The 15538-nt window shown below is 42.3% G+C and overlaps 1 protein-coding gene across 2 annotated transcripts; it reads left to right on the forward strand.

Annotated features, from left to right (window-relative positions):
- The first annotated feature begins 1546 nt into the window (after nucleotides 1–1546).
- plekhg7 (pleckstrin homology domain containing, family G (with RhoGef domain) member 7) lies at nucleotides 1547–15010 on the forward strand. Of its 2 annotated transcripts, none has more exons than XM_080474997.1 (17): nucleotides 1547–1979; nucleotides 2569–3333; nucleotides 4020–4042; nucleotides 6547–6665; nucleotides 7477–7517; nucleotides 7829–7930; nucleotides 8334–8483; nucleotides 8741–8836; nucleotides 9106–9204; nucleotides 10024–10137; nucleotides 10519–10693; nucleotides 12685–12800; nucleotides 13109–13196; nucleotides 13291–13370; nucleotides 13462–13615; nucleotides 13700–13797; nucleotides 14722–15010. In XM_080474997.1, exons 2-17 carry the CDS (start codon nucleotides 2713–2715, stop codon nucleotides 14830–14832), a joined length of 2187 nt encoding a protein of 728 aa, XP_080331123.1. In that variant the 5' UTR covers nucleotides 1547–1979; nucleotides 2569–2712; the 3' UTR covers nucleotides 14833–15010. The 2 variants fall into 2 exon arrangements, with proteins under 2 accessions (XP_080331123.1, XP_080331124.1); XM_080474998.1 differs by having other exon boundaries at nucleotides 1668–1979; nucleotides 8334–8375; nucleotides 14722–15004.
- The last annotated feature ends 528 nt before the right edge of the window (nucleotides 15011–15538 follow it).

Genomic DNA, 15538 nt, shown 5'->3' on the forward strand with positions numbered 1-15538 from the left:
AGATAGATAGATAGATAGATAGATAGATAGATAGATAGATAGATAGATAGATAGATAGATAGATAGATAGATAGATAGATAGATAGATATATAGATAGATAGATGGATAGATGGATAGATAGATAGATAGATAGATAGATAGATTCAATTCGCTATTGTTATTGGAATAAATCATAATAAAGATATTATTAGATTCTGTTTTTATGCTGATGCAAATCCAAGAAGCCTTTAATTGACTGTAATAATTAGGAGAGTAATGACAAGACAAAATGTCGACTGGCCGATTTTAGAAATATGTGGACGCGCAGGCATGTGATTTTTATTACACGATTTCTATCATAACAAAGCTCCAACCAGACGTGAAGGTCTGAAGGACCAACAGGGACTATATGATGTGCTACCTACTTTTGTACACACGGGGGCGCTCAAGATCTAACCTCAGAGTTTAGCGAAACCTCCGGTTTTGCGTCCCCGTGATCAGACACTTTTCACCAGACTGAAACCTTCAGCTGCTCTCTGTGTTGAATACAAACAACCCACATGGACTGTCTCATGCGACTTCTCACAGCGTGCCTCTGAGACACACTGACACATATTTAAGTGTATTACTAAGAAATATGGAGAGATTTGAGATATTCTAGTCGATAAATCAGAGCAGATGACAGATTACATAATAACACTCAGTCACCTCTGAAGGTGACCTGGTGTCCAGAGGTGCTGGTTCTTAGATCACGACCGTTTTAATGCTGGTACACAGACTAATATTTATATCCAGGAGTGTCTGTTTTACAGCCTTCAACGATAGTGATGTGACTGTATTTTAACCACTAACAGATAATGAGAGGGTAAAGTACAAAAATGTAAAGCCTCTTATTTAACTCTTCTTTAATTGGCATTAAGCAATTTCTGATATGAACATGCAAAATACTGATGATGGGCTGTATAAAACAGTCTTTACATTAGTTTTGATGTTTGTTTGTTTTTAATTATCAAGAGCTTTCTCAACATACGTTTTTTATTTATTCATTTTTTATAAATGAGCGCCACAGGGTCAGATCACAGCACAATCATTGACTCACTGGCAAAGGCCTCTTTCAAAAATCAGCTATCATTGATGGAATCACCTTTTCACAGTCACACAAACAAGATCAATTATTTACTTTTTCTTCATGAATATATTTCCTCAAAGTGAAATTGTTTTAAATAATCCCTATGGTCATTATTGTCACAAACGGAATAATAATAATGTTGTGAAGTATGAGAGTATATGCTTATTTGACTTTATCCAGTCATCTTGACTTTTTAACTTCTGTGTTATTTATTCTGTGATCTTTCTATGAAGCCTATTCTATTCTATTCTATTCGATTCTATTCGATTCGATTCGATTCGATTCTATTCGTTGTGAAAATCAGGCAACACTTTGCTCATTATTGTTGGAGGTTTTTAAATTGCGTTTCATACTGCACCTTACTTTCGTTTTAGCCTGCTGGTGAGTTTGACACACTTATTGTCATGTTTTTCCTGCTCCTGCTGTTGTGTAAGTTTAGGCGGCGTCTGCAAGTGTTTGATTGCATTGTGGTCAAATGCGTCTGATACGTGCTTGTGCGTGACTGTGACTCACTGAGAGAGGGAGAGAGAGAGAGAGAGAGAGAGAGAGAGAGAGAGAGAGAGAGAGAGAGAGAGAGAGAGAGAGAGAGAGAGAGAGAGAGAGAGAGGTGGCTGTTCTCCAGCAGTTGCAGCAGCACCGCGGCAGACGCACCTTCTCCACCCGCTCAGGACGCACCGCTCCCTCCTCCCGGCGGCCGCGCACGGACAGATGTTTCTTAACTGCTGTAAATAACAACAAACTCATTGGCCTCTCTTCCTTTATTCCTTTCTGAATAATTCCAAGTACTCTCCCTGGTTGGTTGGCCTCGGACACCAGCGCGTCTCTGTCCGGTCACAGTAACCCGCCGCCCGTTCGAGTCACACCGTGAATGTAAGTAAACCACACTTTTCCTTTTCTCTCCTTTCTTCGACCGTCTTTCCAAACACCAGTAATTCCTCCTTTGTTCGAATGTTGTTTGTGTCGCTGTAAACTTGGGGACGCGGAGTTTGTTGTTTCTTGGCTTTACCTTTGTCACCTCGTGGATGCGCCGACTTAACCGCAGCGCTGAATAAACAATGAAATGCTCCTGATGGCGAACAAATCACACCAATAAAACTCTGTTTCCGCTTTAATCAGCGCACAACGTATATAAAACATTTATCTCCAGTTGAAAACTGGGACAAGGTGCGTGGCCTTCCTTTCCCTTCACATTGTGGGGACTTTCATTGACAAACTAAAACTGTTAATCCACACTGTGACATTGACTGCAGCATCACTGCTTTTAAATCCTTCATCCACAAACATGTATGAATACACTCTCAACTCTAAGCATTTACTGTATCCTCCAAAAGCTCTGTTTCCTACCAACTGACCATTTTCAACCACAATCAAATCCCCTTTTAGGGGATTAAGAGGAAAGTTTGTGCCCGGCTTCGATTGCTGTGGCTATTGACACATTTTCTACTTCTCCCCCCCGCAGGAGCCTGAGAAATCAATGGTGTGAACAGTGTTGGAATGCAACAGGATTATCATCTGAGGCTGACTTGGAAGGAGGCGAAGCAATCAGGCCACAAGCTTACACATTTTCTGGTCTTTGCTGCCCTACCATGCCTGTGAGGCTACAATGTCGTCGCTGAAGGACGTTATTCTGCAAGACAAAGACCAGGACGATGAGAAGAAGCTGGACTGGAGTTACATCGAATGGGCAGAGAATGAGGTGGTCACAACAGGGGTGGCGAACGCACAAACTCAAACGGACTCGTGCACATTTGAGCACAAGGGGTGTCAGACCAGCAGCCCCGTCATAATGCACATAGATCTCAAACGGACACACTCCAAGCTCAGACACTTGTCCCTGGTGGACCCTGATAGCTTCCAGTTTGACCGCCAAGCTCCCGGGCGCATCTCCACCTCTCCCACCTTGAGGAGGATGAGGAGCACCCGGCGATCAGTGACCGACTCCACCAGGATGAGGAGCACTCAGGAGGAGCCTTCGTCTGCAAGCACGGCGTCCCCCATGAGCCCCTTTTCTCCTGTGCACAGAGTCAAGTCTCCCCTAGCAGCAAGCCCTCCCCCCGATGGAGAGATCAGTCGCGATATTCAGTCAGTTTCATCCTCAGAGCGACAGAGAACCAGATCGCAGGGATCAAAGACTTTAAACAACGGTGTCACTTCCCCTGGACAAGACTGTCACACTGCTCGTCGCACTGCTAAAGACGTTGACTTCTCTGATGGTGATGTGCAGGTGAGCTTCTACCTGCTTCCTACTTTGGTCAACCAGAAAAACAAAAACAAAAAAAACAAACAACCTCTTTTATTTTTACAGAAACTTTTGCCTGCTATCAACACAAGCCAGTCTGCCTTTTTTTTTTTTTTTTTTTAATCCAAAGCCTATAAATTAAATGACTACACATTCCTTCCTTGCGGAAGCCCTCTCTCCCTCATTCTGCTTTGCCTCCCGCAGTGGTCACTCACAATGCAAGCTTTTGACAGCAAATGAATCAGCAGTTACATGCACTGACAGCTCTGACCAAGCCCACTGCCTGGAGAGCCCTGGGAAGTGCTCTCCTTGGGCCCCTATTCCCCGCAGTCAGCAGTCACCCAATAATGGTGGGGTCACTGAGCGATGGAAAAAGATAATGGGGAGATCTATTCATCAGCTCGTGGTATTCAAGCAAGCGCTTTCTCAATAGAGTGCCGACATTCTCCTCCAATATCAGAGGCCTTTTGAGTCCAAGCGACCACTTAAAACACCGATTCAGATTTGAATGTCTTTGAAAGTGATATAGTGGTGTTGGGAGCAGTAGGAGGTCTCTGCACACTCTTTTTGATGCCGAGTGTGCAGTGGAGGGGCACTAATATGGCATGTAAATAGTATAATTGCTGCTATGGAAAATTCAGGCCACTAATGAAGTTTTTCTCTTTTTGCAGGACAAGGAGCTCTGCCATATTAGGTAGGTGTACCTTGGACTGTTCAACATGTTGTCTGTGTGCGCTGCCAACATGGTTGGAAATTCCAGAACTTCACTAACAACTGAACACATTTGCTTATCAGGGAAGCAGACAAATTTCTTCCTGCAACAGATACAGAGCTCACGTTTAGTTTGCTGTTTCGTCCTTATCTACGATGGTCCCTTGCTGCTTTAGTTATGCAAATTTCTCTCATTTCATTAACAGAAAAGAAAGAGGGATTGTATGTCAAAGAGCATTTGACTTGTGCGCTGGATGCTCGGGAGTAAGCGAGGATGATTGGACCTCTGCTTTAAGGAGCCCCATTGTTCATTCATTGTCGTTCATGTCTTTGTTAATGGTTCAAAAGCTTGCTGGGTTAAGTTTTGAGAGTCCCATGGTCATGTACGGACTAGACAAACCCTCATTAAGGCTGTTTTCCCCTTACTGCTGCCCACACCCCTCCTAATGGGCAGCCAGGCTCTTCCCCTCACTGGATAATTAGGCAGCTATTGTCCCTGTAATTACACCCTGGCACTGTGCCTCTTACAGTGACCAGGCCTCGCGAGCCATTGGTCGGGACAGTTTTGTTTTGGAGCATCATTATTTCTCTTGTTGTGCAGGAACAAAGCACCCATTTTCATAAGTACTCTCTGTGGCCGAGAGGCTGACACAGAGAAAGCTTTCTGCACGGTCACAAAGCAACAGGATGTCATTGTGAGGATGCTGTGGAATGAACTGCAAGGAGGCACTGACCTGGTTTACAGGAGTAAATGTTGTCTTTATTACTGTCCTTTCAGCTCCGTGTCCCCCCACCGGGCCCAGGTGCTGCTGTTGATTCAGCACAGTCTGCCCATACATTGATCGGCATGTTGATGGGGGGGGGTATCAGTTTACTGGAGGGAGCGGGACTCTGCTGGCCAGAGTAAAGAACAGTTGGTGCTTTCAAAGCTCAACAAAAAAGTGTCCTGGAGAAAAAAGTGTACCGGGTTACTCCTGTTCAGTTGCAGCCTAACGTATCCTCCCAAGTGCACAAGGTGGCCCCGCAGCCATGTGGCCCACATGTGCACTCCAGTTAGTCTCATATGCCACTTCTGTGCAGCTGTGCAGACGAGAATGCGACTACTGTATGAGGAGGATGTACTGTGTTAGAAGAAGGAGAGTCTTCTTTTTCAGCCCCACAAAGCTGCTTTTACATGTAAAAAAAAAAATGGACACAGACAAACCGGAAGACGTGTTGTTCCTCTTGCTTGTACTTCTGCTCCACATTATTGTGTTCTTATCGTAAACATGTGTTAGCCTTTGTCTGCATGCTCAGTTTCCTCATTGGTCATGAATATATGTAGATAACCTTTATCTAGTGAGAGTGCATGTTGTTCTACATTGACTGAACAGATGTGTTGATTAGTGTGGATGTGTAAGGTGTTTAGCAAATATCTTGCCTTTTTTCCCCCATTATCTGCTTTTTTTAATCACTCAGAAAGAAATGGAAAAAAATTAAATAAAAATAAAACCACGTTTCACCTTTTTTAGTATCCTCGTTATCTACTTCTGAACCAAAACCAACCTTTATGTGTCCGACACCCTGAAATATCTAGAAGTGAACCTGCAGTGTTACAGAGCAGTTGTCAGTCAGTGTGTCCACGTTGCTGGAGGTTGAACTTACCTTTGGTAAAACCTGCCTGTCTGGCCCCACCTTATTTATACCGACTACAATCACACTAAACACCTTCCAGCGTCAGTTTTACTTCAGCACGGGTTGAATTTGAATTGTGAAAGTCGCTTTTCGCTGATCAAGTTTTTCTTGCTCTTTTAGCCTTGCAACAAATCATAACATTCCCACAGACCTTCCCTCTTTAGACATCTCCAGTCATTGTCACTGTCATTATGGACAGAATTGTCATTATGTCCTCAGATCGGTGTCTTTTATTCAAGCATTGCTATGTTCATTGTGACCCTCAGTAATGATTCTTAAATCCAAAGAGCGTATGATAAGTCACAACACTAGTGAACGGTGGCTGGTTGAGTCTTTCCTCGAGGCTAAAAGGCAGGCCTGTGTTTTTCCAGCAGTGCCTTGGTTACTAACTGTGAAAAAGAGACCAAGAGGATTATGAGTGGCACACATTGACAGCTTGCCTCTTTCCACACAAATAGGGTGATCCATTAATCAGCAGCCACCCAAGCATAAGCCAGACGCATAACACTTATCCTTTATAATTTCTGCTGCCTGTGTTAATCGCTGGTTTGCTGCACAATACAGATGGTATTTCAACAATGTAAAATGACAAAAGGAATTCTGTTATTTCCTGTGGCTCGCTCTGAGTCTGTTCTTTTTTTTGCCACAATGCTTTTGCAATACAGTAATACGTCTTAAAAAAAAAAAGAGCTTGTTATGTGCCCATTGAGTCATTTCTCTCATCGTGAAGAGATGTTCTGGGTGTAAATTGCTGCTGAAAATATTTGTGGATCCATGGAAATACGTTCATCTGGCTGCTCTGCGTGTCCTCAGGCTTCAGGAAAGGAGGCGGAGCTCTGTGGTGGTCAGCTTGCCTGGATTGGACGTTTCACCAGGAGACCTTTTCGTTTCGAATGGAGCCGCTGACCTACTGAACGGCTCAAACTTCTTCGGTAAAACTCACTTTTAAATTACACAGCGTCTATACTGTTATAACGCTGCCTCTCGCTCTCGTCACTAAGTTTCTGACTTAACCTATAATTGACCCAGTCGATCAAATTCTACCCTCGGTTTAAGGTGGGGCTTATTACTGATTAATGCCTCTTTGTATTGAGTCAACATATAAGTCAGTACGATTATTAAGAGGAAGGTAAGCCTTCATGCCCTCTAGTTATTATGCAACAAGTGTTTAAGATAGCCTATTGGTGGAATAACTTTTCATATTACAGAAGGAGGCAATATGTCGGTACATTCACAGCTTCTGATATTTACGGCTTATAACAATCAAATAAACAATAATAACAGTCGAGGTTTCAACTTTGATCCCGTCGCAGGCAGAGAGGTTATTAACATAGTTTGACTTGGGCTGTTAAGCTTTAAGTCGGTGTTTATTTTTAGTCTCGATTGCAGCTGTACAACAATGGCTGCTCTTATGTTAATACATAATAAGTTTGAGAATTCACTAAAGAGCTGAATGTTTTTTTTTTCTCTAGAATAATATTTTTTACTTCAACTCTAATACTTACATTTTGTCAATTCAAGATATTTGTGGTTATTTTGATGTCCAATAAATTTTAAATTAGTTACTCTCAAAGAGAGATGAGTGGGACAAGTGTTAGAATACAACTTTTTTAAATGAGGGTTGAATTATTGCTTACTTCCTTCTGTCTTCACTTGTTTGTGTGTTTAATTTCAATCTTTGAACACAACGCGGTTGTTCTTGTTTTTCCGACGACAGTCAACGTGCTGTGTTTACTCCTGCAGATACTAAGAAGTCAAAGTGGCCCTTTTCAAGGCGTAGTACGGTAGGTGTGTTTGTTTTTGAGTCAGTGAATTTAGGTGTGCTTGTGGTTTTGTTTTGGTAGACTTTGTTTTAGCTGTGGGCCGTGGGTTTGGACATTGTTCTCTGACCCACTTCTCAAAGCAGATTACTGCGTTTCTCCTTATCCCTTGTGGCCGTCACCATTTTATAAATTAGTCAACACTGCTTGAGCCCAACTTGATGATTTAGTTTTTGAAAGTAGTTTGTAAGAGATGATAAGTCGGAAAAAAAAAAAGGCCGCCCCCATCACTGGAGAAAAATATCTTGATGTGTCTTTGTCCCTTTTTCTTTCAGACTAAAGGAAAGTCTCATCTCGGCACAGTATCAGACATTGAAAAATACTTTTCGACAGCACAGATTCAGGACTGGAGAAAGACTGAATTTCAGAAGTATAAGGTGAGGAAAAGTCAGCACCGTCAGCAGCAAGCGTGCTGTTTGTTATTTGAATCATCGTGTTTGGTTTTGTGTACACAGCGAGTCCCAATCCAAGCAGAGTTTGAAGTACAAAGAGCTCCAGATTTCAAATCCAAATACAGCCTAGTTTTTTAACGAACGACTTAAAGGTAACAGGACGGCAGTTAAAAGGGAAGCTCCCGCAACGTTCAAATGACAGGTTGTGCAAGAACCTGAATTTCTAGGCCATAACCAGCCCGTACACATGCATATAAACAAACACTGTAATACATTGGAGCCCGGCAGCATTATAAACAGTGCAGTTTTTAATGCAAACACATTTTCAGAGTTGTCTCAGTGAGGCACTGTTGAGTCCATTCCACTTCTATTGTCGGTCTGTGTGCAGGATTACACTCTGGCTGATTTCCTGGGGGAACAACCGTCTCAGGTGAGCTCGTCCTCCGACCCTCAGGGCTCCAAGAAACAAGAGGCCATATGGGAGCTCGTCACCAGCGAGTGTGTTTACTTCCTGGACCAGCTTATGGTTCTCAAAGAGGTGACACGCGCGCTCGCTCGTGCGCACACACACACACACACACACACACACACAAAGTACCACAAAAAAATAACACCAAACCCAACCGAAACCAAACACCTGCTGCTTTGTGTTTTTCCATTAAACTCCTGTTCACGTAAGAAAGAAGTCTGTTCAGGTTTTCCATTCTCCGCCGCGCTGGATGTGAAATTTAATGCCACTGTGACAGACAGCCCGAGCTGCTTCGTTTCCCTCTCTGACTTCTTTGTTCCCTTCAGGTGTTTTTGGCGACGCTTTTGAACTTGCAGCTGAGGAACTGCTTAAGTGATGTTGACTTGTGGCGACTGTTTGCAAACCTTAATGAACTCTGCCTGGTGAGACATGATGCCAAATGCGTGCGAGAGCTATGATATTCAACTAATTTCATAACTTTAAAGTAACGAAAGGACTCATTTATCTGCATCTATTCATTAATTTAAACAGTTAAGCCCCAATACAGTGATGCAGATAACTATTGATAAGTCCAAAAAGTGAATTTAACAACGTCCCCAGCCCCGTGTTTACCTTCTAGTGACTGGAGTGTGAGTCTCTTGTGGCCTTTTAGTGATATCTGACACTGAGTATTTTTTTTCTTTTGCTGTAGGTGAGCTTTGGTTTCCTTAACAACCTCCTCCGTGTCATCAAGGAAGCCGTGGACATTACTGAGGGTGGCGGGCCCACCCTGCTGGAGCTGCTGAGCAAGGCAAGGCCCACTCCCATGTAGACACACGGTTGACACAGTGACCCCGGCAGCCACTTTCACTCATTCTTTCAGTCAGCTGTTAAAAAAGTCCACTGATAAGAAACCAAAGAAAAGACAATTCGAGCGGGAGACTTCATGTTTGTTTGTTTGTTTGTTTTACAGTCACAAAGCAGGAAGATCTGCAAAATCAATCAGTTTTAATTAACTAAATATCACTGATAATCAAATACTGGTTGTTTTTTTTAGATAGTTTTCAAACACTGACAATATATTGAGAAATCAAAGTGCATCGACTAAATAAAAACAGGAAACTCTTAACTTAAGTCTGGAGCAAAAGTCCTGGAGTTGCTGAATTTCTCTGAATCCAGTGAGAGAAAACATCAAATATTGTTTCAATTATTCAGTATTGCTGTTTTTATTGGGCGAGTATACCCGTTCATATGGTAATATATCAACACTGTAAATCACAATTAAATGTACATGTTGTATTCGTAGCGTCACTGTTATGTTATTAATGTCTTATAAAATTTGAAAATAAAGTATGGACCGAAGAAGGAAATGTATCTACAAACGTGTTTCTTTCATATAGACATTTAAAAAAATATATAATGTATAAACTTCCTCATCTTGCTGTTACATGATGCTTTTCATAATACTTTTTAAAGAAGAGTTTCTTTTGCCCTTTGGCTTACACACAGACTGCCATCTTCTTCTTGCTCCCTTTTTTTTTTTTAATGATTGCTTATCTGCAGTTTAGTGGCCGATGTGACGAAGCAGTTTATCTCTCAGTGTTGGTCTAACACTCCTCTTTGCTGGCAGGTCTTCCAGGAGAGCATATGTCACTGCCTGCAGAAGTACTGCCTCAACTACTCCACGGCTCTGCTTTATCTGGACGCCCTGAAATCCAGAGAGGACTTTGGATACTACGTGAAGGTAAAGGAGGAAGGTGAACTCGCTGAAAGCGGCCAGGTTTTCGGTGCTGTTGAGCCACGTTGGCGGCTAAACAGCAAACAGCCAGATCAGTGTCACCAGGTTTGGCCCCGAAGAGGAATGTCACCATTTGTCGTCATGCGCGACCTTCCTTGTCATGATGATCCTGGGTTGTTTTTGGCTGCGTTCACTTTTTTGACTTTGATATATATTTCACCTCACACGCATCACTCTCTCTCTCTCTCTCTCTCTCTCTCTCTCTCCGCCCATCCCCCTCTTGAGTCACTCCTCTCCAACAAGCCCTTCACCCCTCTGACCCCTCTGTTTTCGTGGCCCCTCTCTCACCCTGTCTTCTCTTTGTCCCCTTCCCTCCTTTTACTCCAGTGGTGTGAGAGGAACGAAGAGTGCCGGAGGCTGCAGCTACGTGACCTGCTGGTGGCGCCCTTGCAGAGGCTGACCAGATACCCGCTGCTGCTGCGCAACATTGCGAAAAGATGCCAGCTGGATGAGGAAAGCGGAGGGCTGCAAGCTATAGCGGAGCAAGTGGACACATCTATATGTGAGCACAGTACGCACATGGTATATGCTGTATGTGCTCACCTCGTTGAGCTCTGCCTCGTCAGCAGACTCCCACCGACCGTCGTTTGTTGTTGTTAAACGAGTTGCACGACTGCAAAACACCTCGCAGAGGGTTTCTCTGCCGCTGATGACAAACTGATAGTTTCACTGCTTGTCTGCAGTGTGAACATCAAGGATTTATCCAGTAGGTAGTTTACAAACATATCACAATTGAGGTGGCATTTTAAGTAGGAGTAAAGTGAGATTATCTACATCAGCACAAACACACTAGATTGTGCCTCGGAGAGCAAACAGGTTACATATCTTGGCTGGCGGCCAGGAGGCCGCTGAACGTTTATTCTTCACAGCGTGTTTCTGTCGGTAGACTTGCTGTGGTGGGTTTACTCTGTAACTCCGCGGACGGGCTGTGGGAAATATGCTGCCGCAATGCAGCTCAATATCATTTAGCGCCTGCAAACGAAGCACACAGCGCGGCACACACAATCCCAAAGACACTCGTACAATTATTGGAAAGGTGTGTTTCACCGCACCTTTCTAATGAGTATGATTGTGCATTGGGCGAGTGACGTGGAGTGGACGCACAATCGCAGCTGAGATGTGTAGGTCAATGTCCTCGCTGGGTGTGGGGATATTTACTGGAAATGCTGAGAGAGCTGTAATCTCTCACGACATGGCCACACCTGTTTGACATCACAGTACCGGAGAATACAGTGAGGCAATTAGTCAGACTGCACCAGAGCTATTTATACACCAGCTATAATTTTAATCTATCAGTAATATGATACTGTTATTTTATTCATTAAATACAGTATGCTGTACCTGCCTCATGTGAAATGTTGTTCGCACTGCAAGCTCTTGTGTTTTTCCCTCGCTCAAATTGATCCTTTTCTTTTTCAATTTTTTTGAAGTGAGTAGTGATCATCATTACTGCCTTTTGTTTTTCTACATAAATGTAGAAAAACACTGGACAAGGACAGAAGAGAACAGTTGTTGGTGCATCTCAGAAAAACAATCATATTTAACTATATTGTTTTTGTCCGGTATTTATACATTTATAAACTAAACTTCTGAACACGATCTTCTGTAATTTATCAAAAAATCTGTAATGAATCCAAAAGTAGTGTACTGTGCATTATTATTCTAAAAGTATTGTAATAGCATGCAGTGCCATTTGCTTTGCTATCAGTAAATTTCCCATTACACAGTTTTATATATATATATATATATATATAAATATAGTCATATTATTAGACAGGCACCGCACCAGCAACAGCAAGTTAACATGTACTGTATGTATTGTGTATGTAAAGTGTTGTTTTTATGTTTTTTTTGAGGAACCAGTAGAATCCCTTCCCCCTTTCTGAGTTAGCGATAATAACATCTATTGTTAACACTACATGTTCAATAGCTAGTGTCCACAATATGAAACGCCCTGCACTTTGTCATGACCAACCTAACTTCCCGGTACATTACTCCTTCCTGCACTGTTGTGTTATTAAATGATACTTTAAGTACTCCGGTGATAAGGAACTACTTTGCAGTTTTAATAAATGTACTTCTGTATTACCAACCAGAAAACCGGTTTTACCAAAAGATTGACTATATTGAAACGAACAGGTCGTCTTATATGTGGGGTCTAATGTTCAACCCCCGGTGTTACGTCAAATTCTGTATAATATCAATATAGTGGCTTCAGAAACTAGACTGAAACTAGAACGTGCCAGATGTGATCTGGAGATATCTGACTGAGACAAAGTACAAAGAACGGTGACTTGGTGACCAGAGCTGACAGCATGTAAAGCTGCTGGACTTTTTACTTTATACGACTGTGTGTAACAAGGAAACACCTGTGAATTTCAGCACGGTTACACTGTTAATACCAGGAACAGCTGTATGTACATGCACACGCTCATGTCATTTTATCAGCACTCAGAAGTGTTAACAGCTTTTTATTTCCATATTTGTTTCCAGGTGATTTAGAGGGAAAGGTGAAATGGCTGGATAACTACCAGAAGGTGAAACAGCTGAGAGACGCCCTGGTGTGGCTGCCTGTGTGGGAGAGAGACAAGCGTGCCTTCGTCCCCGAGGTCTGTCTGCATTATGTCTGTTTGTTTTGAGGGAAATATTTATTTATCTGCCTCTACATAGACCAGTGTAGACAGATTTCAGAGTCAGCTGTGCAGTGACACTTGATCTTCCGAGACCTTTTGGTGCAGATATGATAATCAAGTCTTTTTTTTATCTGGATGTCAACTCAGATACTGTGAAAAGTGAATAAAGCAGTACAAGACACCATGAGCACTTTGGCACCAGAGGCTCAGATGATTTCATATCAGCTTGCACGTCAAAAGAGGAAGATGCCCTCCTCTCACTGGACCGACTGACTCTCTTTCAGAATCTGAAGCATCTCCTGAAGGCCATCACTCTGGAGAATCTCATTTCTCACAGAAGTTTGCTGCACGAGGGGAAGCTGGTGCTCACAGGTGTGCACAGCTGGCACCAGTCCAGCGTGTCTTACACTCAGTGCTCCCGTGTGAATAAACTCTCATCCCACCTTTCCTTTGGTTGAATTACTAGAAAACACAAAGCTGATCGACGTGTATCTGTTCCTGTTTGACGAATTCCTGCTGATAACAAAGATAAAGAGAAACAAGAAGGTATGTCACGCTCTTGGGTTCTCATTCAGATCGCTTGTCACCGCGTCACTCTTCTCAACAAGTTGGTACTGCGTCCTGACTCTCTTTGCAGAAGTCCATCGGTCCCGAGCAGAACCCTCTGAGGCTGCAGCAGAATCTGGAGCTGGAGCAGCTGCTGAAGGATGGATGCGTCTTCACGGTTCTCGACCAACCAGTTTCTCTGGACCGGCTCCAGCTCAGGAACATTGACCAGCTGAATGCCTCCAGTAATACTCACCTTTCCTTTTCTTCAGACAGTGCAAAGCTAAAGCGTCTGTTCTGTTTTCATTGGACACTTTTTCTTTTCACAGCGTCGGGGCTGCCTCATTCTTTCATAATAATGCACCTGAACCGCTACCAACAGTGTATCGGCGCTTTCACCCTCCAAGCCCCTTCAGAGTCGTCCAAGGTAAACCTGCTCAAACGTGACTTTCTGACAAGGTTTACCAGGCGGCGCACAGTTTAATAAGAGCTGACAGAGGACTGGTGGCGCCATGTTCAGACAAATGTTTACACCACATGTCAAACAATTAGAATATGATGGAAAAGTTCATTTTTGTCAACAATCTGTGTTTTGCATTGAGTTATTACATAAAAAGTGAAATATTTCAAGAATATTTTTGTTTCTCATGATTCTGGCTTAGAAGTCATGGAAATCACATTAAAGTTTAGACAATTTGATGGCGTTTTATATTTTTCACATTTCTTAACGGTAATTATCACAGCTGATATTTAAGAAATACTTCAAACGTTTTAACTTGATCTGTTATGAGTGTTGAAACAGCTTTCACAACTGCTTGAGATGCATCAGTATGTGTTCATTTATTGTATAGAAACGTTTAGATTTGTGAATGACATGAGTAACACAAGATTTTACATTGTTTGATAGTTTAGTGTTTTTATTTCATTTTCTAAAAATTCATGCACTGTAGTTTTCAAGTTGAATATTTAGATATTCTGTTGGGTGCTCCGTGATTCCTAGACACAAAAGGTTTATCAAAACAACTGCCAGATAAAGTGTTAAGAAATGGCTTTTATAAACAAGGTCTCTGAATATCATGTAATTGATTTTTCATTGATTTCTGCATAGCCTCGCTTGCATTACTTCATTCTGCCAATGAACAAAATGAATCAAAACCACACTGATCCATTCATACCAACACACTTCAGAGATAAAGTGGTAAATAAATGACATATTCAGAAACATAATTTCAGTCCATCTCAACAGCTGTTATTAGTGTCCGAGCACTGACAGTGCATAGGACCCTACTGAAACCGTAAGGATTATTCTGTCAATGTTTCTATTGTAAACCTTTCTTGTGTGTTTTTGCAGAGAGTGTGGATGTCGAAGATAGAGGGCGCAGTCACCGCGCTGCTGAAGCTGGACTCCCAGCAGTCGCGGGTCAAGAGCTCCTCACTGTGGCTGGAGTCGTCTCAGATATGAACGTCAAACAGCATCCGAAGCCGTTTGTACCGTCAACATGCACTTCACTGTCCCCTCCTGTCATGTAAATGACTGTACGAGCACTACCATCATTGTGTAAACTAAGTGTTTGCCTCTAAAGCCAGCTGCTGCAGTAGTGGACAATAAATATTTGATTCTGTAGTAGAAGCTGAGTTTTTATTTTCGTTGTACTTTTTTTTTTCTTGCAGTTTGTCTCATCTTCACGTTACATTCACCGAAGGTTCATGTGATTCTGATCATATTTTCTGCTTTTACAATTTGAGTCAACATGAACCAGAATAGTTAGGAAAAATCGAATGTGACATAACTGAAGTTTTTTACTTTTTCCATTATTACCAAGAAAAGCACGAACATGGAAGCTTGAAGAATTTACCATGTAGAAAAATCTGACAATTATTAAGAGTAATTATAAAACCATGTTGCTTCCACTTGAAGAGAAATTTAAATGACGTTTTTCACCAGATGAACATTTCTTCTGTATTCCCAGGACACAGACTGAGACCGGGACACATACTCACATTAAAACCTACAATTTAGAGTCACCAACTAACTCTAACTAATGGAGTTAATTGTTGATTGGCTCAAATCAGAGTATTATCACTGAGGTGAGAGCTCCACGACACCACAGACACTTTGACCTTGGAAATACACTAAACCGTCTTCACACTGTACCAGGTTCAAAGAG

Source organism: Lipophrys pholis (assembly GCF_963383615.2).
Source record: "Lipophrys pholis genome assembly, chromosome: 11".
In the NCBI taxonomy this organism is placed as follows: domain Eukaryota; kingdom Metazoa; phylum Chordata; class Actinopteri; order Blenniiformes; family Blenniidae; genus Lipophrys; species Lipophrys pholis.